The following is a 25,175-nucleotide window of genomic DNA, read 5'->3' on the forward strand; positions in this document are numbered from 1 at the left end:
CCAGGCTTGTCTTGAAACTCCTGACCTCAGGTGATCCACCCGCATCGACTTCCCACAGTGCTGGGATTACAGGTGTGAGCCACCATGCCCAGCTACCTTCTGGTCCTCTTTTTGTATATCTTTTTCTGCCCATTGTTAACATCTTAGTGGGGATTGTTTGAAGAATCTTTTTTTGCCCCTAATAAGCATCATCTTTTTTTTTTTTTTTTTTTTTTTTTGAGACAGGCTTTCGCTCTGTCGCTGAGGCTGGAGTGCAGTGGCGCACTTGTAGCTCACTGCAGTCCCAATCTACTGGGCTTAGGTGATGCTCCTGCCTCAGCCTCCTGAGTAGCTGGGGCTACAGGCACACTCCCCCACGCCCAGCAGATTTTTGTACTTTCTGTAGAGATGGGGTTTCATCATGTTGCCCAGGCTGGTCTCCAGCTTCTGAGCTCAAGTGATTCTCCTGCCTCAGCCTCCAGAGTGCTGGGATTACAGGCGTGAACCACCATGCCCGGTCTCATCCTTGTCTTAATGACAAACATCGTTTTAAAAAATTAGATGTTTTAAATAATTTCTTGAAGTTACTATTAAAAAGCATCACTGGGACAGTTGATGTAATTTGTTCATGACTACAGGACACCGGATGCATGCTAATAACATTCATTCTTGTTTTGGAAAATTGTGCTCTAGTTACATAAGAGCATGTCCTGGATTGGAAGGGAATACCTACAGTTTTTTTGGGGTAAAGGCATGTAGAGGCTATATGTTAACTTTTTTTTTTTTTTTTTTTTTTTGAGATGGAGTCTTGCTCTGTCGTCCAGGGTGGAGTGCAGTGGCAGGATCTCAGCTCTCCGCAACCTCTGCCTCCTGGGTTCAAGAGATTCTCCTGTCTCAGCCTCCTGAGTAGCTGGGATTACAGGGACCTGCCCACCACATCCAGCTAATTTTTGTATTTTTAGAAGAGATGGAGTTTCACTATGTTGTCCAGGCTGGTCTCAAACTCCTGACTTCAGGTGATCCACCGACGTCAGCCTCCCAAGGTGCTGAGATTACAGGTGTGAGCCACCATGCCAGGCCTTTAACTGTTTAAATGGTTCAGAAAAAGATGATGTGTTTGCATGTGTGTGTGTGTTTGTGTGTGCATGTCAATGGATACAGACAGAATGATAACTGCAAACGTGGCAACGTGTTAACAATGGTGAGTTGAGTGAATTCTTAGTATGATTTGAGTAATTTTTCTATAAGTTTGAAATTATTTTAGAACAAAAGATGAAAGTATTTTACCTTTTATTATAAAAGTGTTTAGTCTGCTGGGCACGGTGGCTCATGCCTGTAATGTTAGCACTTTCAGAGGCCAAGGTGGGTGGATCACCTGAGGTCAGGAGTTCGAGACCAGCCTGGCCTACATGGTGAAACCCTGTCTCCACTAACAATACAAAAATTAGCCGGGCAGCACACGCCTGTAATCCCAGCTACTTGGGAGGGTGAGGCAGGAGAATTGCTAGAATACAGGAGGCAGAGGTTGCAGTGCTCTGAGATGGCGCCATTACACTCCAGCCTGGATGGAGTCACATAGAAAGATTAATATAATAAAACTCAATAATCTCATCACCCAGATTTCATGCTTACTAATGCTTTGTCATGTCAGCCTTCTTATTTTTTAATTTTTTCCTTCAGCCTATTTTTTTTTTTTTCTTTTTATAGGGTCTGACTCTGTTGCCCAGGCTGGAGTGCAGTGGCACAATGACGGCTCTTTGCAGCCTCCACCTCCTGGCCTTGAGCAATCCTGCCACCTCAGCCTCCCGAGTAGCTGGGACTACAGGTGCGAGCCATCACGACTGGCTAGTTTTTTTATTTTTACTTTTCGTAGAGATAGTCTCCCTGTGTTGCCCAGGCTGGTCTTGAACTCCAGGGCTCACAAAATTCTCCCACTTCAGCCTCCCAGAGTGCTAGGATTATAGACATGAGCTACCGTGCCAGGCCCATATCAGCCTTTTTAATTTAAAATTTTAAAAAGTTGGCGGGGCACGGTGGCTTACGCCTATAATTCCAAGACTTTGGGAGGCCAAGGTGGGAGGGTTGCTTGAGCCCGGAGGTTCAAGACCACCTTGGGCAACATAGGGAGACTCTTGTCTCTACAAAAATAAAAAATAAAAAAAAAGTTACCCAGTCATAATGGCTTACACCCAAAGTCCCAGCTACTCGGGAGGCTGAGATGGGAGAACCACTCTAGACCGGGAGCTGGAGGCTGCAGGGAGCTGCGATCGCACCACTGTACTCCATCCCGGGTGACACAGCGAGACCCTCTCTCCAAATAAATAAATGAATGAATGAATAATAAAAAATAAAAAAGAGCTGTCCTGATACTTCGCTCCTAAATCATCTTTTTTTCCTAAGTCTTTTGTGTGCACCACTAAAAAAAAAAAGCCATTTTTCCTGCATGACCCAACAGAATGAGCTGTAATTAGCTTGTAATATATGCAAATGTCCATCCGCATTCTGACTTCCCAAGCTGCATGGCTGCCTTCATTTGCAGCAGGCAGCTGTGCTGCAGAGGGGAGCAGCATCAGCAGGCGTGTGGAATGAGTGAGCCCCGTCCTCCTCCTCCTCCTCTCATTGACTCTCATTGCCTAACCCCGTTGTGTCTTGGCCCCAGGTTGATTGTCCGGGGCTACCGCCAGCCTCTGGAGGACAGTGACCTCTGGTCCTTAAACAAGGAGGACACGTCGGAACAAGTCGTGCCTGTTTTGGTAAAGAACTGGAAGAAGGAATGCGCCAAGACTAGGAAGTAAGTGTGAGTTTCCTTGTCCTCCAGGATGCCCCGGTCACCTCCTTTCCACTACTGTGGCCTGAATCCAGGATGGGGCCCTGGCAGTGCTGCCTGTTACTAGCTTTGTGGTTCTGGGCAAGATGCCTCACTTCTCCTCCTGGCCTCAGTTTGCTTTTCTGCCAAATGGGGTAGGATCTCACATGTCATTAAAGCAACTGGGCAGAGAAAAGAAGAAAGAAGCTGGGTGTGGTGGCTCTCATGTCTAATCCTAGCACTTTGGGAGGCCAAGGCAGGCGGATCACTTGGTCGGGAGTTTGAGACCAGCCTGGCCAACCTGGCGAAACCCTGTCTCTACTAAAAATACAAAAATTAGCTAGGCATGGTGGCAGGTGCCTGTAATCCTAGCTACTCGGGAGGCTGAGGCAGGAGAATCACTTGAACCCAGGAGGCTGAGGTTGCAGTGAGCTGAGATTGCGCCACTGCATACTAGCCTGGGAGACAGAGTGAGACTCCGTCTCAAAAAAAAAAAAAAAAGAAGAGAAATGTTGTCCAAACAGGCAGTTGATGCTGTTTGCCATGGCGCGTGACTATCCCTCCTTGAGTCAGTCTCACTTTTTTCTGTCTCTTTCTGAGCATCTCGCATCCTGCATGTTCTTGCTGTTTGAATGTTCTGTGCAACATGCCCAGCTGACCATGTAAGTCTGTTTAGCCAAAGAAGCCCCATTTGAGGGTGATTTTGGCTGTACTGGATTTTAGGCTCTACCCCCTATGTAAGGCGTGCCCCACTACACCACCTCTGTCATTCTTTCGGGAATCAGGCCAGGGCCTCCCCTGCACATACCTTAACTCATCAAATCTGAGACGCCATTAGTTGCACGATGCGTTATTATTCTATGTAACAGTAAGAAAGAAAAGCAGCTGCCAATTAAACAAGGACATAAGACTTGTCTCGAGCCTGGACGAGCTGGAACATGAAATTGCGGGTGACATGGGGGCAGTGGATTGCGGCCATGGGGGTAGTAGAATGGCTGTTTTTGTTCCTGTTGCCTCTTCTGGGGTAAGTTTATTACGATAAACTGTGATGGGGCCAGTGTGGTGCATTGGATTCCCCACAGACCCATTGGCCTTACAGGGGAAAACCCCAGACTGGGGTTCTGTTCGTCATTCTGTTCCGGGGATGCCCAGGATACAGGCCTTCAGTCAGACCCAGATGATGGGTGGGAATCTGGACATCCATGTGCCAGCCACTAGGACATCAGCAGTGGACCTCGTGACTCTGGTCGGAGGCTGTTTGGGTGGTCCAGGTGATGGGAGAAATTGTCTCGTGGGAGGCAGATAGAGCTTGGGCCTCTGTGACTGAGCATTGTAAGGAAATGGCCCATGTCCATGACCCAGTTGAAGGTTTTTGGCAGGCAAAGGTGGGGTCCCTGTTTATTACAGTTCTTCATGGAGACAGAACTAGTAGGATGGATGGATGGATGGATGATAGATAGATGGATGATAGATTGATAGATGATAGATGATAGGTAGATGATAGACGGATAGATAGTTGGTGGATGTATACATGGTAGGTAGATGGATAGATGATAGATGGATGGATGATTGATAGATGATGGATGGATGGATGGATGGAGGGTGAGAGGGGATCTACTAGGGAAACTGGATCATGTGATTATGGAGGCTGAGAAGTCCCACCCTAGGTCATCTGCAACCTGGAGAACCCAGGAAGCTGGTAGCATGGCTCAGGCCAAGTCCAAAAGTCTCAGACCCAGGGAAGGTGGTGGTGGAATTCTCAGTCCATAGTCAAAGGCCTGAGAACCTGGAGTCATTGGGTAAGTCCCAGAGTCCAGAGGCCAGAAATCCTGGAGTTCTGATGTTCAAGGGTGGGAGAGGATGACATCCCGGCTGCAGAAGAGAGAGCGCCTGCATTTGCCATTACTCTGACTTTTTGTTGTGTCCGGACCCTCTGCTGATTGGGCGGTGCCACCCACATGGGGCGAGGATGGATCTTCCTTAGTCAGTCCACTCATTCAAATGCCAGTCTCGTCTGGAAACACCCTCACAGACACACCCAGAAATAACACTTTAACAGCAAGCAATCTGGGTATCCCTTAACCCAGTCAACTTGACCCCTAACATCACCCATCTCATCTGGATTCCTTCAGCCTCACCTGCAGCATCCCCACCCCCCCCCCCGCTAAGCAGGCCACATTTGTAGTGTGGGCTTCAGCATTCCTCATCATCCACGCCTCTGCTGATCACCTGGCTCGGCTTCCTCTCATGGAAGACGGATGCCCACCTTTGTGTCCCCTGGAGCTTGTCAGGGGAGCAGGTTGCTGGAGACACCGTGGGAGAGGCCAATATCACAGCCTTAGGAGGAGGACAGAGTTTGAATCCAGAAGCTCCTCCACTGGCCTGGCCCTTAATCCACTGAGCAGATGAAACTGACTGCTGCTTTTGTGCTTAGCGATGTTTAGTCCCTGAGGGTTCAGGGAGTGGAACAAAAGAGACACACTCTAGTTGGGTGCCATCGGCATTCTATATGGGAGACAGGACGCTGGTTGTGAAACATGCATTGACAAGAAGCTTTGGAGAATGATAGTGTTGGGGTGAGATAAAAATGAGGAAATGAGGGTGAGAGTAACCGAGGAAGCTTGTGTGTGTGTGTGTGTGTGTGTGTGTGTGTGTGTGTGTGTGTGTGTTTTCTTTTTCTTTTTTTTTTTTTTTGAGATGGAGTCTCACTCTGTTACCCAGCGTGGAATACAGTAGTGTGATCTCGGCTCACTGCAACCTCTGCCTCTCGGGTTCAAGCAATTCTTCTGCCCCGGTCTCCCAAAGTGCTGGGATTACAGGTGCATGCCACCACGCCTGACTAATTTTTGTATTTTTAGTAGAGACGGGGTTTCACCGTGTTGGCCAGGCTGGTCTTAAACTTCTAATCTCAAGTGATCCTCCTGCCTTGGCCTCCCAAAGTGCTGGGATTACAGGCATGAGCTACTGTGTCCAGCTGAGGGAGGTGTTTTAGATACAGTGGTCAAAGTTCTACCCAGTGCGGCCATGACCCTTGGTGAGCATGTGCCCGTCCCTCCCTAAGTCTATCTCTGGCTGTTTCCGAGCCTCTGGCATCCTGAGTGTTACTGCTTTTTGAAGTGTTTTTGTTCAACATGCCCAGCTGACCATGTATGATTGTTTTGAGAAGGTCACATTTGAGCAGAGACCTGCATCGGAGGGAGTGAGCCTTGTGTGTATCTGGGGAAGGAAGGGCTTTCCAGGTAGAGGGAGCAGCCAGTGCAAAGGCTCTGAGGACGCTCGTGGTGCATCAGGGGGCTCGTGTGGCTTGAGGAAAGTGAGTGAGGGGGAGAAAGGGAGGAGATGAAGCAGGAGAAGGATTTGCAGGGGTCTCCTCTGAGAGTTAGGGTGGGATTCTAGGTGCAGTGAGAACACAGGGGGGCAGGTTTTCTGCAGGGCAGTGGTGTGACGTGAGTTCTGTTGTTTGTTTGTTTGTTTGTTTGTATGTATGTATGTATGTATGTATTTTAGAGACAGGGTCTTGCTCTGTTGCCCAGGCTGGATGGCAGTGGCATGATCACAGCTCATTGCAGCCTGGAAATTCCGGGCTCAAGCAGTCCTCCCACCTCATCCTCCGGAGTAGCTGGGATTACAGGTGCACACCACCATGCCTGGCTGATTAATTAATTAATTAATTTTATATTTTATATTTATTTTTTTGAGATGGAATTTTGCTCTTGTTGCTTAGGCTGGAGTGCAGTGGTGCTGTCTTGGCTCACTGCAGCCTCCACCCCCTGGGTTCAAGCGATTTTCCTGCCTCAGCCTCCCGAGTAGCTGGGATTACAGGAATGTACCACCACGCCCGGCTAATTGTGTATTTTTAGTAGAGATGGGGTTTCTCCATGTTGGTCAGTCTAGTGTCAAACTCCTGACCTCAGGTGATCTGCCTGCCTCGGCCTCCCAAAGTGCTGGGATTACAGGTGTGAGCCACTGCGCCTGGCCTTTTAAAATTTATTTTATTTTATTATTATTATACTTTAAGTTTTAGGGTACATGTGCACCATGTGCAGGTTAGTTACATATGTATAGAGACAGGTCTCACTGTGTTGCCCAGGCTGGTCTCCAACTCTTGGCTTCAAGCAGTCCTCCTGCCTCAGCCTCCCAAATAGCTGGGATTACAGGTGTGAGCCACCACACCCAGCTGAGTTCTGGTTCATAACAACCCAGGCTGCCCTGGGGAAGGTGGATATTTAGGGACAAGAGTGAAGGCAGGGAGACCAGGGTGGGAACCTCAAGGGCTGTCCATGAAGTCCCTTCATGCCTCACCGGGAGCCTCCATTTTATTTATTTATTTATTTTTTGAGACAGGGTGTCACTCTTTTGTCCAGGCTGGAGTGCAGTGGCACGATCTCGGCTCACTGCAACCTCCATCTCCTAGGCTGGAGTGATCCTCCCACCTCAGCCTCCCTAGTAGCTGGGACTACAGGCACGTGCCACCACACCTGGCTAATATATGTATATTTTTTTTGTAGAGATGATATCTCGCCATGTTGCCCAGGCTGTTCTCAAGCTCCTGAGCTCAAGCAGTCCACCTACCTTGGCCTCCCAAAGTGCTGGGATTACAGGCATGAGCCACTGTGCCTGACTGGAGCCTCCATTTTTCACCCAGAGCATTTTCTGAGAATTCAGTGAGATATGTGTCATGATAAGCTGTGCCCTAGCCCTGAGTACATGCTGGGCAGGTTTTAATTGTACAAGTTTTATTTATTCATCTGTACACTTTGATCTTGCCAGGGAGGATGTGGTGAGAACTGGGTCTTGGGGCTTGAAAGCGGGCCACCTGAGAAGGGTCTGGCTCTGTGAGTACCTTGGTGTTTAGAGATCTCAGCGTGGAGCCAGGGGATCATTTACTTGGGACATTGGTAGACGGATCGCTTGCTTTATTCCCAGAGACGTAAGCCAGATCTGGCACCTGTAACCCCTGTGAACCTGGAGAGGGTGAGAAGGAAAACCCTGTCCTAGGCTGGAATTTCCTGGTGTGGCCCCTTACACTCAGATCCCTTTTGTTAACCAGAGAAAGGAATGCAGCCCGTGCAGCTCTGGGCTGCTGGGTGTCCTAGGCTCGGGGATCAGGTGATGGACGCCAGGGCTGGGGGGTCTGCATGGCTTCCGGGATCCTTTTACCACCTCTCTTCACCCCTGAGTGACTCCTTCTCAAAAGTCAGGTGTGGCTGGGCATGGTGGCTCATGCCTGTAATTGTAGTACTTTGGGAGGCTGAGGCGGGAGGCTCACCTGAGTTCATGAGTTCGAGACCAGCCTGGCCAACATGGTGAATCCCTGTCTCTGCTAAAAATACAAAAATTAGCCGGATGTGGTGGCGCTCACCTGTAAGCCAGCTACAGGGGGGCTGAAGCATGAGAATTGCTTGAATTGTTTGGATTGAAAAACCCAGTGCTTCATTGGTTTGTGTGTAGTGGTTTTATGTTCTCTTTTGTGTATGGCCACTCAGAGCTTAGGGCCATTTTGGACTGTGGTTTCTGCTGGCATGAATGTGAAATGCTTCTGTGACTCTGGAAGAGTTTGGCAGTTTTTTTTTTTTTTTTTTTTAAGTTAGACAGAGTGAACATACCACCAGTCACCCCCTTCCCAGGCATCCAGCCAACAGAGCTGAGAACATATGTTCATAAAAGGCTGGTACAGGAATGTTCTTAGCTACTTTGTGATAACCCAAACTGGAGGTAAGCCAGACATCTATTAGCAAGTGAACAGACAGATGCACCAGTTATGTACATCTGCACAACTGAATACTAAGTGATGTACAAGAACGAACTATTGGCCGGGCACAGTGGCTCATGCCCATAATCTCAGCACTTTGCGGGCCCAAGGCAGGCAGATCACTTGAGGTCAGGAGTTCGAGACCAGCTTGGCTAACATGGTGAAACCCTGTCTGTACTAAAAACATAAAAATTAGCCGGGTGTGGTGGCGCACACCTGTAATCCCAGCTACTCGGGAGGCTGAGGCAGGAGAATCACTTGAACCCAGGAGGTGGAGGTTGCAGTGAGTCCAGATTGCACCATTGCACTCCAGCCTGTGTGATAGAGCAAGACTCCATCTCAAACAAACAAAAAAAAATCCTTATAAGATAAAGACTACTTTTTGGTGACAGCTTTATTGAGATATTGATACACCGCACAATTCACGTATGCAGAACATACAATTCACTGATTTTTAGTGTGTTCACAGAGTTGTGCAGTCATCATCACAGTCAATTTTATTTATTTGCTTTTTAAGACAGAGTCTTGCTGTGGCACTGAGGCTGGAGTGCAGTGGCACAACCTCGGCTCATTGCAACCCCCTCCTCCTCCTGAGTTCAAGTGATTCTCCTTTCTCACCCTCCCAAGTAGCTGGGATTACAGGCAACCGCCATCATGCCTGGCTAATTTTTTATATTTTTAGTAGAGACAAGGTTTTGCCATGTTGGTCAGGCTGTTCTCAAACTCCTGACCTCAGGTGATCCACCCGCCTCGACCTCCCGAAGTGCTGGCATTACAGGCATGAACCACTGCACCCAGTCAAAAAAAAAATTTTTTTTTAGAAATAGGGTCTTGCTATGTTGCTGTGGCTGGCTGGACTGTTTTTTTTTTTTTTTTTGCATTGATCTATATATGCCTATCCCTTTACCTGTCTTGATGATTGTTGTTCTTTTTTTTTGTTTTGTTTTTTTGTTTTTAAGACTGAGTCTTTTTGCCCAGGCTGGAGTGCAACGGTGTGGTCTCAGCTCACCACAACCTCTGCCTCCCGGGTTCAAGCGATTCTCCTGCCTCAGCCTCCCAAGTAGCTGGGATTATAGGTATGCGCCACCATGCCGGGCTGATTTTGTATTTTTAGTAGAGATGAGGTTTCTCCATGTTTGGTCAGGCTGGTCTTGAACCTGCCGACCTCAGGTGATCTGCCCACCTCGGCCTCCCATAGTGCTGGGATTACAGGCGTGAGCCACTGCGCCCAGCCTATTGTTGTTCTTTCTTTTTGAGATGGAGTTTTGCTCTGTCACCCAGGCTGGAGTGATCTCCACTCACAGCAACCTCCACCTCCCAGGTTCAAGTAATTCTCCTGCCTCAGCCTCCCAAGTAGCTGGGATTACAGGCACCTGTCACCATGCCCGGCTAATTTTTGTATTTTTAGTAGAGATGGGGTTTCACTATGTTGGTCAGGCTGGTCTCAAACTCCTGACCCCAAGTGATCCAGCCACCTTGGCCTCCCAAAGTGCTGGGATTACAGGTGTGAACCACCACTCCTGGCCATGATTGTTATTTTGTATTATTTTGAAATCAGGAAGTGTGAATCCTCCAACTTGATTCTTATTTTTCATGATTGTTTTGACTGTTCTGGATCCTTGAGTTTCCATGTGAATTTTAGAGTTAGCTCATAATTTCTACCTGGCAGCCAGCTGGGCTTTTGATGGAGATTGCCTTGACTCTAGATCAGTTTGGAGCCGTCAGTTTTCTAAGTCTTTAACTTATTCAACTCGTTTAATCTTACCTACCTTGGAGGTAGGTCCTACTTTTATCCTCATTTCACAGAGGAGGAAACTGAGGCCCAGAGAGCTTAAGGACCTTGCCTGAAGTCACGCAGCTGGCCAGTGGCCAAGCCAGACCTTGAGCCGGTGGCTCTGGAGCCCGTGGCTCTGGAGCCCTTGTTTGTAACCACTGTGCTGAGCTGCCTCTCTCCCTGGGCTTGTTGTCTTTGACTCTGCCTTCCCTGAAGGGTGACATTCCCTGGCCATGTCCTTGTGGTAGGGGGCTCTGTCTCTGGCAGACCCCACAATGGCTTCACCTCCTTGTGTTCCAGGCAGCCGGTGAAGGTCGTGTACTCCTCCAAGGATCCTGCCCAGCCGAAAGAGAGTTCCAAGGTGGATGCGAATGAGGAGGCGGAGGCTTTGATTGTCAAGTCCCCACAGAAGGAGTGGAACCCCTCTCTGTTTAAGGTGTTATACAAGACCTTTGGGCCCTACTTCCTCATGAGCTTCTTCTTTAAGGCCATCCACGACCTGATGATGTTTTCCGGGCCGCAGATCTTAAAGTAAGACCCCCTTCCCTCCCAGGTGGGCTCCATTTTCCCTCCTTGGATTTGATCTTTCAGTTGCATCAGTCATAACCCTGGGGTCATGCTGTGTCCTGAAGTGGGCTCATAGCCAGATGTCTCCATTTTTACTTTAGCTTTTTTGAAAAAAATAGAGACAGGGTCTTGCTTTGTTGGTCAGGCTGGTCTTGAGCTCCTGACTTCAAGCGATCCTCCTGCCTCGGCCTCCCAAAGTGCTGGGATTGCAGATGTGAGCCATGGTCACTGCCTAGCTTTACTTTATGCTTTACTTAATTACCATATTAGTGAAGACCACATCGTTTGCAAGTAACAGAAACCCACTAGGCTCCCCTGAAACCCAAATGGGGAGGATATGGCATTGTCTTGGGAAACCAAGAGCAAGGAAATGCCAGCAGATCTCATGAAAAAACTGCAACCAGGGTTGGGCACAGTGGCTCATGCCTATAATCCCAGCACTTTGAGAGGCTGAGGTGGGAAGATCAACCTGAGGTCAGGAGGTCAAGACCAGCCTGGCCAGCATGGTAAAACCATCTGCTGAAAATCCAAAAATTAGCTGGGCGTGGTGGTGCACGCCTGTAATCCCAGCTACTCAGGAGTCTGAGGCATAAAAATTGCTTGAACCCAGGAGGCAGAGGTTACAGCAAGCTGATTGCATCACTGAACTCAAGCCTTGGCGACAGAGCAAGACTTTGTCTCAAAAAAAAAAAAGCAAAGAATAAAAAAAACAAACAATAACAAAAACTGCAACCAGGAACCGGGGAGTCAGAAAGGAAGTTGCCTCTCTCCTACCTGGCTCTCTGCTGCTCTGTGACTCAGGGGCTACATATCCCTTCTCTTTTCCTCCCTACCTCTTTACCTGTTCCCTATGCAATTCCTTTGGGTGACTTGCTGGTGATGAGATATAGCTAGAGCAATTAGTGCACAACCCCAAGGCAGAGGCCTCTTTTATGAGCAGTTTGGGCCACCTGCACAGCCAGATCACCACTGTGGACTTGTTTTTCCGTCTATGAAATTGAAGTGATAGTGTCTAGCTCATCTGGCTCAGGAGAAAGTTGCAGTGCCAACACTGAAGCTCTTTTCCCTGCCCCCACGTGTCACAAGTCATTCCAGGCCCTCTCTTTACTCCTTTGCAGGTTGCTCATCAAGTTCGTGAACGACACGAAGGCCCCAGACTGGCAGGGCTACTTCTACACCGTGCTGCTGTTTGTCACTGCCTGCCTGCAGACCCTCGTGCTGCACCAGTACTTCCACATCTGCTTTGTCAGTGGCATGAGGATCAAGACCGCTGTCATTGGGGCTGTCTATCGGAAGGTAGGGGGCGCTGTGCCATTGGCATGTGGCCCGACTTCCACATCCCCTCCTGCAGCCCTGGGTTACTCTGGGGCCAGCGTGGGGATTTCCAGCCCAGCTTCTGGAGCAGTAGGATGAGGGTAGCTTCCGTGACCTTAGGTGGCAGGGACAGTACGCATCAGGCGTTGTACGTTAGGAAAGCTGATTTCAGGGGTTGGCGTGTAGATGTTTTGGTGTATCAGCTGTGAGTAATTGAGTTTCTTAGATGGATCAGTGGCCCTTGATGTGGGGAAATCCAAGTTTGGATCCTCATTCTGCTGTTAACATTCTGTGTTTCAGCTTGTTGTCACTCTTTTTTTTCATTTTTTTGAGACCAGGTCTCACTCTCTCCCCTAGAGTGGAGTGCAGTGGCGTGATCTTGGCTCACTGCAACTTCCACCTCCTGAGTTCAAGCGATTCTTCTGCCTGAGCCTCCTGAGTAGCTGGGACTACAGGCGCCTGCCACCACGACCGGCTAATTTTTGTATTTTTAGTAGAGACAGGGTTTTGCCATGTTGGCCAGGCTGATCTTGAACTGCTGACCTCAGGTGATCCGCCTGCCTCAGCCTCCCAAAGTGCTGGGATTACAGGCATGAGCCACCACGCCCAGCCTGTTGTCACTCTTAATTTGAACTGAGCAGGTGGCACATTCCTTGCATGATAAGAGTATGTAGCAGGCATTTGTGTACATCCAATTTCAAAGGACCTAAATTACCTTCTTGATCTCTATAAATTTTTTTTTTGTCTCGAGGTCAAGGAAACTGCTTGGCTTCTAGGTTAGGAAGAGACAGTCTTGCAGGTACTTGATGAACTAGAGGAGTGATTCTCAGGCCTGTCTGTGAATTAGACTCATCTGGAGAGCTTAAACTGATGCAGGCCAGGCACTGTAGCTCATGCCTGTAATCCCAGCAGTTTGGGAGACCAAGGTGGGGGAATCACTGGAGGCTGGAAGTTCAATACCAGCCTGGTCAATATAGCAAGACCCTGGCTCTGCAGAAAATTTTAAAAAATTAGCCAGGTATGGTGGTGCGTACCTGTAGTCCCGTCTACTCAGGACATTGAGTTAAAAGAATCACTTCAGCCCCGGAGTTGGAGGCTGCAGTGAGTCCTGATAGCATCCCTGCATTCCGGCCTGTGTGACAGAATGAGACCCTGTCTCAAAAAGCAAAAAAACTTCCTGACACCTAGGTTGCACCAGACCAGTGAAATTGCGATTGCTGTGGTTGCACCCAGGTGTCACTGTTTTTATTTTTTATTTATTTTTATTTTTTGAGATAGGGTCTCGCTCTGTCACCCAGGCTAGAGTGCAGTGGCATGATCTTGGCTCACTGCAGCCTCCACCTCCTGGGCTCAAATGATCCTGCCACCTCAGCCCACCACGTAGCTGGGCCCAGAGGCATGCATCACCACGCCTGCTAATGTCTTAGTGTTTTTAAAACTCACCAGGTGATAGTGTGCAATCATGTTTGAGGGCTAGGGAGATTTTTCCCACCAGGGCATGTTTGGCAATATCTGGGGGCATTTTTAGTTGTCCCAACGGGGGGTGAGGGCATGTAGTGGGTCGAAGCCAGGGATTGCTGCTAAAACTCCTACAGCGCGCAAGACAGCCCCCCAAAGAATTATCTGGCTCCAGATGTCAAGAATGCCAAGGATTAGAGACCCTGGCCCAGACCCTCAGTCCTTCAGTGGGACCTGGGACCAGTAGCATTGGCACAGCCTGGAAGCGTAGAAATGCAGAATCCCAGGCCACAGCCCAGACTTGCAGAATCCGAAACAACTCCCCCACCCCCCACCACTCCCCCCAAAAAAACCCGGCTACATGTGTGCACATTAAAGCATGCGAAGCCCTGGTTTCGAGGACACCGAGGGTCCCTTGCCAACTGATGAGTTCAATGTTGGGAGGCATTGAGCACCGTGGATAAGAATGTGGGCTTTGAGATGACACAGGCGTCCTGGGCAGACAGATAGGTCGGGAGGGGAGGAGCAGAGATCTGCGGCATTTCTGCCCCTGAGAGTCTCCTTCCTCTCGGTGGGTCTGGAGGGAGAGTCAGGCCTCTTCACCTGCCACACTCACCCCCCTTCCCTCTCCTTTGTCCCACAGGCCCTGGTGATCACCAGTTCAGCCAGAAAATCCTCCACGGTCGGGGAGATTGTCAACCTCATGTCTGTGGACGCTCAGAGGTTCGTGGACTTGGCCACATACATCAACATGATCTGGTCAGCCCCCCTGCAAGTCATCCTTGCTCTCTACCTCCTGTGGCTGGTGTGTGTTTGATGCCGTTTCCCTTTGCATGCAGGGAGGGACTTCTACATGTGGGCAGTGGGCTGAGGGAGTGGGTGTTGATGGTAATGGCATGTAGAGCTCCCTGGCAGTTCCGGCTGTCGTTCATATTTTATTTTCCAGCCTGTTAACCAATTCCTCAGTATTTTGTTCCTTTCCTGAATTGTCAGGTTGATGTTCTCCTTGGTGGCATGGCGTTTTCATTATCTCTTTTCCTTGACAGTGTCAGTAATTAACTACCCTACAATGGACACATCATATTTCTCCCATTGAATCCTCCCAAACGCTAACCAGACTCACTTATTCACTAGTCCCTAATTATGGTGGTCAAAATTCTCTCAATTGCAAGGGATATAAATCTATCTTAAAGTAGCCTAAGTGGCTGGTTGCGGAGGCTCACGCCTGTAATCCCAGCACTTTGGGAGGCCAAGGCGGGCAGATCACCTGAGATCAGGAGTTCGAGACCAGCCTCAACGTGGAGAAACCCTGTCTCTACTAAAAATACAAAATGAGCTGGGCGTGGTGGTGCATGCCTGTAATGCCAGCTACCTGGGAGGCTGAGACAGGAGAACTGCTTGAACCTGGAAGGCGGAGGTTGCGGTGAGCCGAGATTGGGCCATTGCACTCCAGCCTGGGCAACAAGAGTGAAACTCCAATTCAAAAAAATAAAAATAAAAAAAAGTAGCTTAAGTAAATAAAGGGAACTTTGGGGCTGCATGTATCTCAGAAATCTGGGGACTAGCTTCAGGTGTGGATTGATCCAGGAGATCAAGCAATGTTGTCAGTACTCAGTTTCACCCACTGCCCTGTTGTCCTCTGAGTTAACATCATTCTCAATGGTACTTCCCTACATGGCTCCGTAGCTTTGGGCTGATAACATCCTGACAGATAAAGGTGCCAGAGAAAAGACAAGGCAGCATTTCTCTGCATAGCCAGAGTCAGTCTCAGAGTGCGCTCTGATTGGCCTGGCTTGGTCGTATTCACACCCGTGAACCAATCACTGTGGCCCAGGAGGCAGAGTTCTCTCATTGGCCAGCCTGGGTCACATGTCCTCTCCCATGGCAGAAGAGATGTGATTGACAGCCCTTCCATGTGGAGAGGGAGAGTTCCCAAAATAAAATGATAAGCAAAGAGGCTCATAGCACAACACATGCCTTGTGCTTTGCTACCTCTGGATCTTTGCCACGTACCTTTCCTTCCTTCTTCCTAATTGATGAAAGCCTGCTCATCCCCCAAGGCTGTAACAAACACTACTTCCATTGATTTACCCTCCCCTCTCCATTAGATGGACTTCTTTTGAATTTTGAATCCCAATAACTTTAGTATAGGAACTCATCTAATAATACTTTCATAAATAGTTTTTTTTGTTTTGTTTTTGTTTTGACATGGAGTCGCGCTCTGTTGCCCAGGCTGGAGTGCGGTGTGCCATCTTGGCTCGCTGCAACCTCTGCCGCCCAGTTTCAAGCAGTTCTCCTACCTCAGTCTCCCGAGTAGCTGGGACTACAGGCTTACGCCACCACGCCCACTAAATGTTTTTTTTTTTTTTGTATTTTCAGTAGAGACAGTGTTTGACTATGTTGGCTAGGCTGATCTTGAACTCCTGGCCTCAGGTGATCTACCCTCTGTGGTCTCCCAAAGTGTTGGAATTACAGGCGTGAGCCACCGTGCCCAGCCCACTCCCTGAAATAGTTTTTTTTTTTTTTTTGCATGCTGAGTGTACTGCCTCCTCTTGGAAGGGTAACATGTTAGCTACTTGCAGACATATAGCAGCTGACTTTTGTGTCTTCCGTGGGTACAACCCCAGCAGGGCCTGATGCATAATGGGCACAGCTCAAATTATTATCTGTTATTGAAAGAGAAGGGCTGGACGAAATGGCTCATGCCTGTGATCTGAACACTTTGGGAGGCCAAGGTGGGTGGATCATCTGAGGCCAGGAGAGCAGCCTGGCCAACATGGCAAAACCCCGTCTCTACTAAAAATATAAACATTAGTCGGGCATGGTGGTGTATGCCTATAATCTCAACTACTTGGGTGGCTGAGGCAGGAGAATAGCCTGAATCCGGGAGGCGGAGGTTGCATTGAGCTGAGTTTGCACCACTGCATACCAGCTTGGGCAACAGAGCGAGACTCTGTCTCAAAAAAAAAGAAAAAGGAAGAAGAAAAAATTACTGGTTTATTTGGCTGTAGTTTGGTTTTTTTTTTGTACATTTGTAGAGCAGAAGGTGAGTAAAGTGTTTCTAATAATAAAACTCAGAAAAAACACCAGAATTCAATTATCTAATAGGCTGGGTACAGATATAGGTGGCATGCGCTTGTAATCCCTGCACTTTGGGAGGCTGAGGTGGAAGGATTGCTTGAAGCCAGGAGTTTGAGACCAGCCTGGGCAACGTAGTGAGACCCTGTCTCTACAAAAAAAAAAAAAAAAAAAAAAAATTAGCTGGGCGTGGTGGTGCCTACCTGTGGTCCCAGCTACCGTGGAGGCTGAGGCAGGAGGATTGCTTGAGCCTAGGAGTGCAGAGGCTGCAGTGAGCTAGGATCACACCACTGCATTCCTATCTGGGTGACAAGGCAAGACCCTATCTCTAGAAGGAAAAAAAAATCTAAATAAATTGTCTTTTCAAGCAGGTGTCTTGGGGAGTCCACTTTTGTAAAAGTGCTACTATGGGAAAAATATTTTTGGAACATTTGTTCTAGAACTGCCTTCAGGATTGGTTTATGAACCGTTAAGAAAATTGTCTAACATCACATTTTGTTTTAGATGGTAGTTGCTTGAGCTCAGCACTGTTGACACTTGGGGCCAGACAGTTCTTTGTTGTGGGGGCTGTCTTGTTTTTTTGTTCTTGTTATTGTTTTTTTTGTTTTTTTAAGGGACAGAGTCTTGCTCTATTGCCCAGGCTGGAGTGCAGTGGTGTGATCATAGCTCACTGCAGCCTTAAATTCCTGGCCTCAAGCAGTCTTCCCACTTTTTCATCTCATCTAGCTGGGGACTACAGGTGCACGCCACCATGCCTGGCTAAGTTATTTATTTTTTTGTAGAAATGGGGGTCTTGCTGTGTTGCCCAGGCTGGTCTTGAACTTCTACCCTCAAGCTATCTTACCACTTTGGCCTCCCAAAGTGATGGGATTACAGGTGTCAGTCACTGCACCTGTACACAAAGCTATAAGTTAATAACAGCAAAATTAGCAAGGAATTAAGGCACACATGGGGCGGTGTTCAAGAGAAGCCAGGTGCAGGCTTCTGTGAGTCCCCAGCAGAGTCACAGGTTCACTAATTCTCTGGCAACCATGATGATTATGTGTGTGAAATGTTGCCAACCAGGGAAGCTTGGTAGGAGCCCAGTTCCTGGGTTTATATTAGGGGCAGGTCACATAAGCAGCCTTTGCTTGGCACATACCAAAAGTCTAGACTCCCAGAGGGAAAGCGGTGTTCAGCATAAACCATATTGTTTGTACAAACAGTTGAGGCACACTGAGCTACTCTACCCAATTCTGTTAATGGTGGAAACCCTGTAAGTATGCAGACACTAGCCAAGGGCTAAACTTGTAAGCAGCCTTCAAGCAGGAAAAGCAGTCAGGTGGTCATGTTCACACTTTTCTGCTTACTACCTTATTACCTTTCTAAAAATCTAAGCTGGGTGTGATGGCTCGCGCCTGTAATCCCAGCTACTTGGGAGGCAGAGGTGGGAAGGTCACTTGAGCCCATGAGTTTGAGACCAGCTTAGGCAACATAGTGAGACCTTGTCTCTACAAAAAATCAAAAAAATAGCTCAGCATGGTGGTGTGACTGTAGTCACAGCTACTTGGGAGGCTGAGTTGGGAGGATCACTTGAGCCCAGGAGATCGAGACCAGTTTGAGTAACATAGTGAGACCTTGTCCTTACAAAAAACCAAAAAAATTAGCTGGGCATGGTGATGTGACTAGTCACAGCTACTTGGGAGGCTGAATTGGGAGGATCGCTGGAGCCCAGGAGTTGGAGACCAGCCTGGGCAATGTAGCAAGACCTAATGCTTACCTGTAGTCCCAGCTACTTTGGAGGCTGAAGTAGGAGGATCACTGATGCAAATAGCCACTGTACTGCAGCCTGGGCAACATAGCGAGACCTCATCTCCGAAAAAAAAAAAAAATTAGAAGCCTGAAGTTGCAATTTGCAAACCTCATGTGGCCCCAAGGGCTTGGGAGAAAGGAGCATGGACCTGCTTATTCTTCAAGGGATTGGGAGGACCTGGAGACATGCTCAGGAATGAAACCACAGGCTCTTAACACCCTATTGTGGGGTAAAAGTAACACACCTTGCCCTGAACTTGGTCAGCAGCATCCACGTGGGATGGATCAGCCGGGGAAGCTGTTACGGGCCCTGTTTTCTTCTGTCTGGTGAGTGATGAAGAGTCTCCTTTCCTTCCTTAGAACCTGGGCCCCTCCGTCCTGGCTGGAGTGGCGGTGATGGTCCTCATGGTGCCCGTCAATGCTGTGATGGCGATGAAGACCAAGACGTATCAGGTAAGGCATGTGTCTCTGCGGGCCCCCAAGCCGGGCCCTAGGCAGGGGCCTCTCCGTGAGGATTCTAGTCCAGTTCCTTCTGCTCTGTCCCTGGGGTTCTCAGCCTTGCCTGCCAGTTGGAGTCACTTGGGGAGCCTTAACAAATGCTGATGCCCCGGCCACATATCTGGGATTCTGATTCACTTACTGTGGGTGGGGTCTGGACATCAAGATGTTTTAAAGCCTCCCAGGTCATTGTATTGGGCAGCCAAGATTGAGAGCTCCTGACACATGGTTAGACCTTGTAGGCCGGTGACTGGAATCAGAAGGTCTGTGAGCCTCCGAGAAAGTCCTTGTTTCCCAGAGTCTTGTTTGTTATGTGTATGTGTGACTCAGCTTTCAAGAGTTGAATACAAATTACCCCCTACTTTTTTCCCCCTTATTAACTCTTACCTTATAGGATACATGCTGTTAATCTCTTTATTTAAATTAAAATAATTAATTTCTAAAATGGGGCCTTGCTGGGTTGCCCAGGCTGGTCTCAAACTCCTGGGCTTAAGTGATCCTGTTGCCTCAGCCTCTCAAAGTGTTGGGATTACAGGTGTGAGCCACCATGTCCGGCTTTCAGCTTTTTATTTTTGGAGATATTTTGTATTTTAAAAAGTTTGAATACCCAAGTAATAGAGTGAGGTTTCTTATTATAAAAAAGTTCAAATCAAGCCGGGCTCACCCCTGTAATTTCAGCATTTTGGGAGGCCAAGGTGGGTGGATGGCCTGAGCTTAGGAGTTCAAGACCAGCCTGGGAAACATGGTGAAACCTGTCTCTACCAAAAATGGAAAAGTTAGCTGCGTGTGGTGATGCGTGCCTGTAGTCCCAACTACTTGGGAGGCTGAAGCATGAGGATCACCTGAACCCAGGAGGTCGAAGCTGTAGTGAGCCATGATTGTGCCACTGCACAACAGAGTGAGACCCTGTCTCAAAAAAAAAAAGTTTAAATCGTACAAAAGTACGTAAATTAAAAGGGGATACCCCCTTCCCTACGCTCTCAACCACTGCAAATATATAGAAGCAAATCCTTCTACAACTTTCTATGTATGTATATACAGACCTGATTAATGGTATAGTTTGGTTTGTTTTTATATATGTGGGTTTTTTGTTTGTTGAGATGGAGTCTCACTTTGTTGCCCAGGCTAGAGTGCAGTGGTACGATCTTGGCTCACTGCAACCTCTGTCTCCTGGGTTCAAGCAGTTCTCCTGCCTCAGCCTCCCGAGCAGCTGGGATTACAGGTGCCCACCACCACACCCAGCTATTTTTTGTATTTTTAGTAGAGATGAGGCTTCACCACATTGGCCACGCCGGTCTTGAACTCCTGACCTCAGATGATCCACCCGCCTCGGCCTCCCAAATTGCTGGGATTACAGGCATGAGCTACCATGCCTGGCCATTATATATGTTTTGTGTATGTGATATTATTACCATATCTGTTTTTACCTAAATGGGCCCACGTGGCAGCATGATTTTTGTCTTTTAGCGCCCTGCTTTGGGGACCTCTCTGTGCTGTGCCGTATAGCTTCAATTCATTCTCCCGACCCGGTGCCTTTTGGTCTATAACAGAGATGGTGCGGTTTATTTCTCTGCTCTTCTGTTGATGGATATTTATGGTGTGCTGTGGAATTTCAAAGGGGAGTACTTGGCTGCACTGACGGTACCACAGGGAGATGAGTTTCAGGACATGGGCCTGTTGGAAGGAGAGGCCTCACGGGGTAGGGTTGGGTGGGATGGGTGAGGCAGGGGCTTTAGGATTGAGTCACCCTTCAGTCTCTTGATGTGTAGGATGCCCTGAGTGGCCCGACTCAACCCATTTCACTCCCTGGCCTCCAGATCATGTAGCTTACATTCTTCCCATCTGTGACCCGAGGATGACTGTAGCACTAAACGATAGGGTTCTTGTGATTGTTAAGTGTCTAAATACATGTAAAATGCTTAGAAAAGTTGCTGCTATACACAAAATCCTGGGTGGTAGTAAAAGTATTTCACAACTGCACTGCACAAGTATCCACTATTGGGAACCAGTGCTAGCCAGTACAGAAACATTTCACTATTTTAACAACCATGGGCCAGGCACAGGGGCTCATGTCTGTAATCCCAGCTCTTTGGGAGGCTGAGGCAGGAGGATGGCTTGTGGCCAGGAGTGCAAGACCAGCCTGAGCAACATAGCAAGGTGCCATCTCTACAAAAAATACAAAAATGAACTGGGTGTGGTGGCATGTGCCTGTGGTCCCAGATACTAAGGAGGCTGAGGTGGGAGGATCGCTGGAGCCCAGGAATTCAAGGCTGTAGTGAGCTATGATCATGCCACTGCACTCCAGCCTGGATGCCAGAGTGAGATGATGTTTCCAAAAGAAAAAGAAAACTGGGCTGACAAGAAATAAGAACACAGGCTGGGTGCAGTGGCTCACGCCTGTAATCCCAGCACTCTGGTAGGCCGAGGTCGGTGGATCACTTGAAGTCAGGAGTTCGAAACCAGCCTGGCCAACATGGTGAAGCCCCGTCTCTACTAAAAATAGAAAAATTAGCCAGGCGTGGTGGCAGGCATTTATAGTCCCAGCTACTCAGGAGGCTGAGGTAGGAGAATCTCTTTAACCTGGGAGGCAGAGGTTGCAGTGAGCCGAGATCATGCTACTGCACTCCAGCCTGGGCAACAGAGCAAGACTCTGTCACAAAAAAAAAAAAAAAAAAAAAGAAAAAATAAGAAAACAGAGAAGAAAAACACCACCACCATGTCTCCTGTGTTTGGGTCAGCAGAGTAGGGACTGAATCCCTTCTTTTCTGTACACCTGAAGGGTTTTTCTTGCCTCTGTTCCTGGATTCTAAATTGAGTATGTTTCTCCAATGTCTAACCTAACACGATTTGAAGGGGGTTTTTTTTTCTTGATAGCGGGGTCCTTTGGTGTGGTCTTGGGGCTCAAGAGTAGGGCTAGTAGGGATTACAGGGTCAGCTCTCCCACCCTCAGGAGGCCCATTTTTAATAGACGGTGAAGTTGAGACCCAGTGCGGTGGCTCACACCTATAATCCCAGCACAGGAGTTTGAGACCAGCCTGGGCAGCATGGTGAAACCCCATCTCTATTGAAAAGAGAAAAAAAATCAATATAAAAAACATTTACATGTCAAAGTATATAATAAAGTTTATGAAAAAAATAGCTGGTGATGTTGAGTGATGGGCTGATCCCAGGGTCGCCCCAGATGTGTTGACTGCCCTTCTCTTCCAAGGTGGCCCACATGAAGAGCAAAGACAATCGGATCAAGCTGATGAACGAAATTCTCAATGGGATCAAAGTGCTAAAGCTTTATGCCTGGGAGCTGGCATTCAAGGACAAGGTGCTGGCCATCAGGCAGGAGGAGCTGAAGGTGCTGAAGAAGTCTGCCTACCTGTCAGCCGTGGGCACCTTCACCTGGGTCTGCACGCCCTTCCTGGTGAGTGAAGCCACATTTTTCCTGGCCCTCATTGTTTGATGTTTTCTTTTGTCTGCGTACCTGAATATTTTTAAAAGGTCACTATGTTGCCCAGGTGCAGTGGCTCATGCTTGGTAATCCCAGCACTCTGGGAGGCCAAAGCAGGTGGATCACCTGAGGTCAGGAGTTCAAGACCAGCCTGGCCAACATGGTGAAACCCAGTCTCTACTGAAAATACAAAAAAATAAGCCGGCTGTGGTGGCGCATGCCTGTAGTCCCAGCTACTCGGGAGGCTGAGGCAAGAGAATTACTTCAACCTGGGAGGCGACGGTTGGACTGGGCCAAGATCATGCCAGTGCACTCCAGCCTGGGCGACAGAGCAGGACCTTGTCTCAAAAACAAACAAACAAACAAAAAAGTCACTATGTCAGCAAGGCCTTCCCTGAACACTTGGTTTAAACATCTGCCATCTTCTCCATTCTCCTTTATTTTATTCACACTTAGCAGCTTCTAGCCAACCTGTGTAGGAACCGTTCGTTATCTATTTACTGTGATATAAGGAGCTTGTGCCAGAATGTAAACCAGTGCCCCCTGCTTCCTGCATTAAGATAGCCTTGCAAGACAAAAAGTGTGAGCTGAGTCGAACGGCACGCTTGGTGCCATAGTTGATCTACATTATGGTGCTGCCTCCTTATTTTCTCACCAACTGGTCACAAAGTGTGGATTGTCAGTGTCTCATGGGCCACATGTCAAGTGGCATGGTCTAGACACACTCTCTAAAATTTACTTATTTTGGGCTGGGTGCGGTGGCTTGTGCCTGTAATCCCAGCCCTTTGGGAGTCCAAGGTGGGTAGATCACTTGAGGCCAGGAGCTCGAGACCAGCCTGGCCAACCTGGTGAAGCCCTGTTTCTGCTAAAAAAAAAAAAAGAAAAAGAAAAAAATTAGCTGGGCATGGTGGTGCATGCCTATATTCCCAGCTACTCAGGAGGCCGAGACATGAGAATCCCTTGAACCTGGGAGGCTGAGGTTGCAGTGAGCCGAGATCGAGCCATGGCACTCCAGCCTGGGCAACAGAGCAAGACCCTGTCTCAAAAAAGTAAAAAAAAACAAGTAAAATAAAATATTTTATTGTCTGCTTTTCCCCCACTAGGATGTCAGCTCCAGATGGGCATTTTTGTCTTTTCTATTGACTGCTGTATCCTCAGTATATAAAACAGTGCATAGCAGGTGCTGAACAAATATTTGTCATCCATTGTAAAAAAAAAAAAAACAAAAAACAGAAAGATATAAAATGAAAAGTATATTGTCCTCTCTTCCATCAGTTCCTCTCTTCCAAAGTGACAGTTTCGTGTATGCTTTTAGAGAAAAATGGACAAGCATATAGGTATTTAAAAATACTTTGACAGATTTAAATGGAATGATACTGTACGTAGTGTTCTCTTTTCTTTGGTTAACAATATATAGTCTTGGTTCATTCATTCTGGTCTACTTCATTTTAGTTTTTTTGGGGGTTTTGTTTTGTTTTGAAATGGGGTCTCGCTCTGTCCCCCAGGCTGGAGTACTGTGGTGTGATCATAGCTCACTGCAGCCTTGAAGTCCTGGGCCCAAGCAATCCTCCTGCTTTAGTTTCCTAAGTAGCTGGGACTCCAGGTGCACTGCTACCACTCCCAGCTTGTTTCATTTGCATTCATGATGGATGCTTGTCTGACGTGTGGATGCGCCCTGCTGGAATTACCCTTTCTCCCATTCCTTGCAAAAACAGGTTGTTCCCTATTTTTTTGCTATTATGATCCATGCTACACTGAAAGTTCTGGTACCTGTCCTGGGGTATGGTAATGGGTCTATCCCTGCCTAGCTGGCTTTGAAAAGTTTAAAGACAACAGTGCAACTTACCATCTTGCAAAGTTGGCCGCAAATCAGGAGAGCATACAGAGATGGACTTTGGAAATTCCCTTTTTAAGCACAGTTAAAAACAGTTAATGGTGAAGGATGACTTCAGATCATGCCCCATGTTTGTTTTTTCTTTCTGTCTTTTTATTAACTGTGTCATTCTTTTTGTAATGTTGTGCTCATTACAACTATTCCTTCTTGGTCAGGTTGGCAAATTATATGTTTTTCTGGCAAGTTTCTGTGAAGCAGAGTTAAACATGTTTATGAATATGAACTTTTCTGTTAAACTACCGCCTGCTTCATCTTAGCTGAGTTTCAGGTGGAATGTCTAAGGAAGCTCCAGCCGTTTCAGCATTTGCGAAAGCGTGTTCATGCTGCCACTGAATTTTCTTAGTCTTGCCTTACATCTCTCAGGGTCTGGAACTGCAGGAGAGATGGTGTTCGAATTCAAGCCTGCATCAGAATCACCTGGAGAGCTTGTTATTATATTTTATTATTTATTTATTTATTGAGATGAAGTCCCAGTCTGTCACCCAGGCTGGATTGCTGTGGCACGATCTTGGCTCACTGCAATCTCTGCCTCCCGGGTTCAAGCGATTCTTCCACCTCAGCCTCCGAGTAGCTGGGATTACAGGCGTGCAGCAACCATGCTCAGCTAATTTTTAAAATATCTTTAGTAGAGATGGTGTTTCACCATGTTGGCCAGGCTGGTCTCGAACTCCTGACCTCAGGTGATCCGCCCGCCTTGGCCTCCCAAAGTGCTGGGATTACAGGCATGAACCACAGTGCTGGCTGCTAGCTTGTTACTATAAAACTCAGCTTTCGGGGCCCCACCCAAATTTTCAGTTTTAGTAGGTATGGTTGGGGCCTGAGTAT

General features: G+C 47.9%; 1 protein-coding gene across 3 annotated transcripts in view; it reads left to right on the forward strand.

Moving 5' to 3' along the window:
• Positions 1-25,175, forward strand: part of LOC115933223 (serine/arginine repetitive matrix protein 2) — a 124,605-nt gene that overhangs the window by 31,595 nt on the left and 67,835 nt on the right. For all 3 annotated transcript variants that reach the window (XM_063699602.1, XM_063699603.1, XM_063699604.1), the window contains exons 7-12: positions 2,639-2,770; positions 10,612-10,842; positions 11,997-12,174; positions 14,294-14,455; positions 18,880-18,972; positions 22,226-22,429. In XM_063699602.1, coding sequence (XP_063555672.1) covers positions 2,639-2,770; positions 10,612-10,842; positions 11,997-12,174; positions 14,294-14,455; positions 18,880-18,972; positions 22,226-22,429 — 1,000 coding nt within the window. The remainder of the gene's footprint in view (positions 1-2,638; positions 2,771-10,611; positions 10,843-11,996; positions 12,175-14,293; positions 14,456-18,879; positions 18,973-22,225; positions 22,430-25,175) is intronic.

The sequence above is a fragment of the Gorilla gorilla genome, chromosome 18 (genome assembly GCF_029281585.2).
Source record: "Gorilla gorilla gorilla isolate KB3781 chromosome 18, NHGRI_mGorGor1-v2.1_pri, whole genome shotgun sequence".
NCBI classification, from domain to species: domain Eukaryota; kingdom Metazoa; phylum Chordata; class Mammalia; order Primates; family Hominidae; genus Gorilla; species Gorilla gorilla.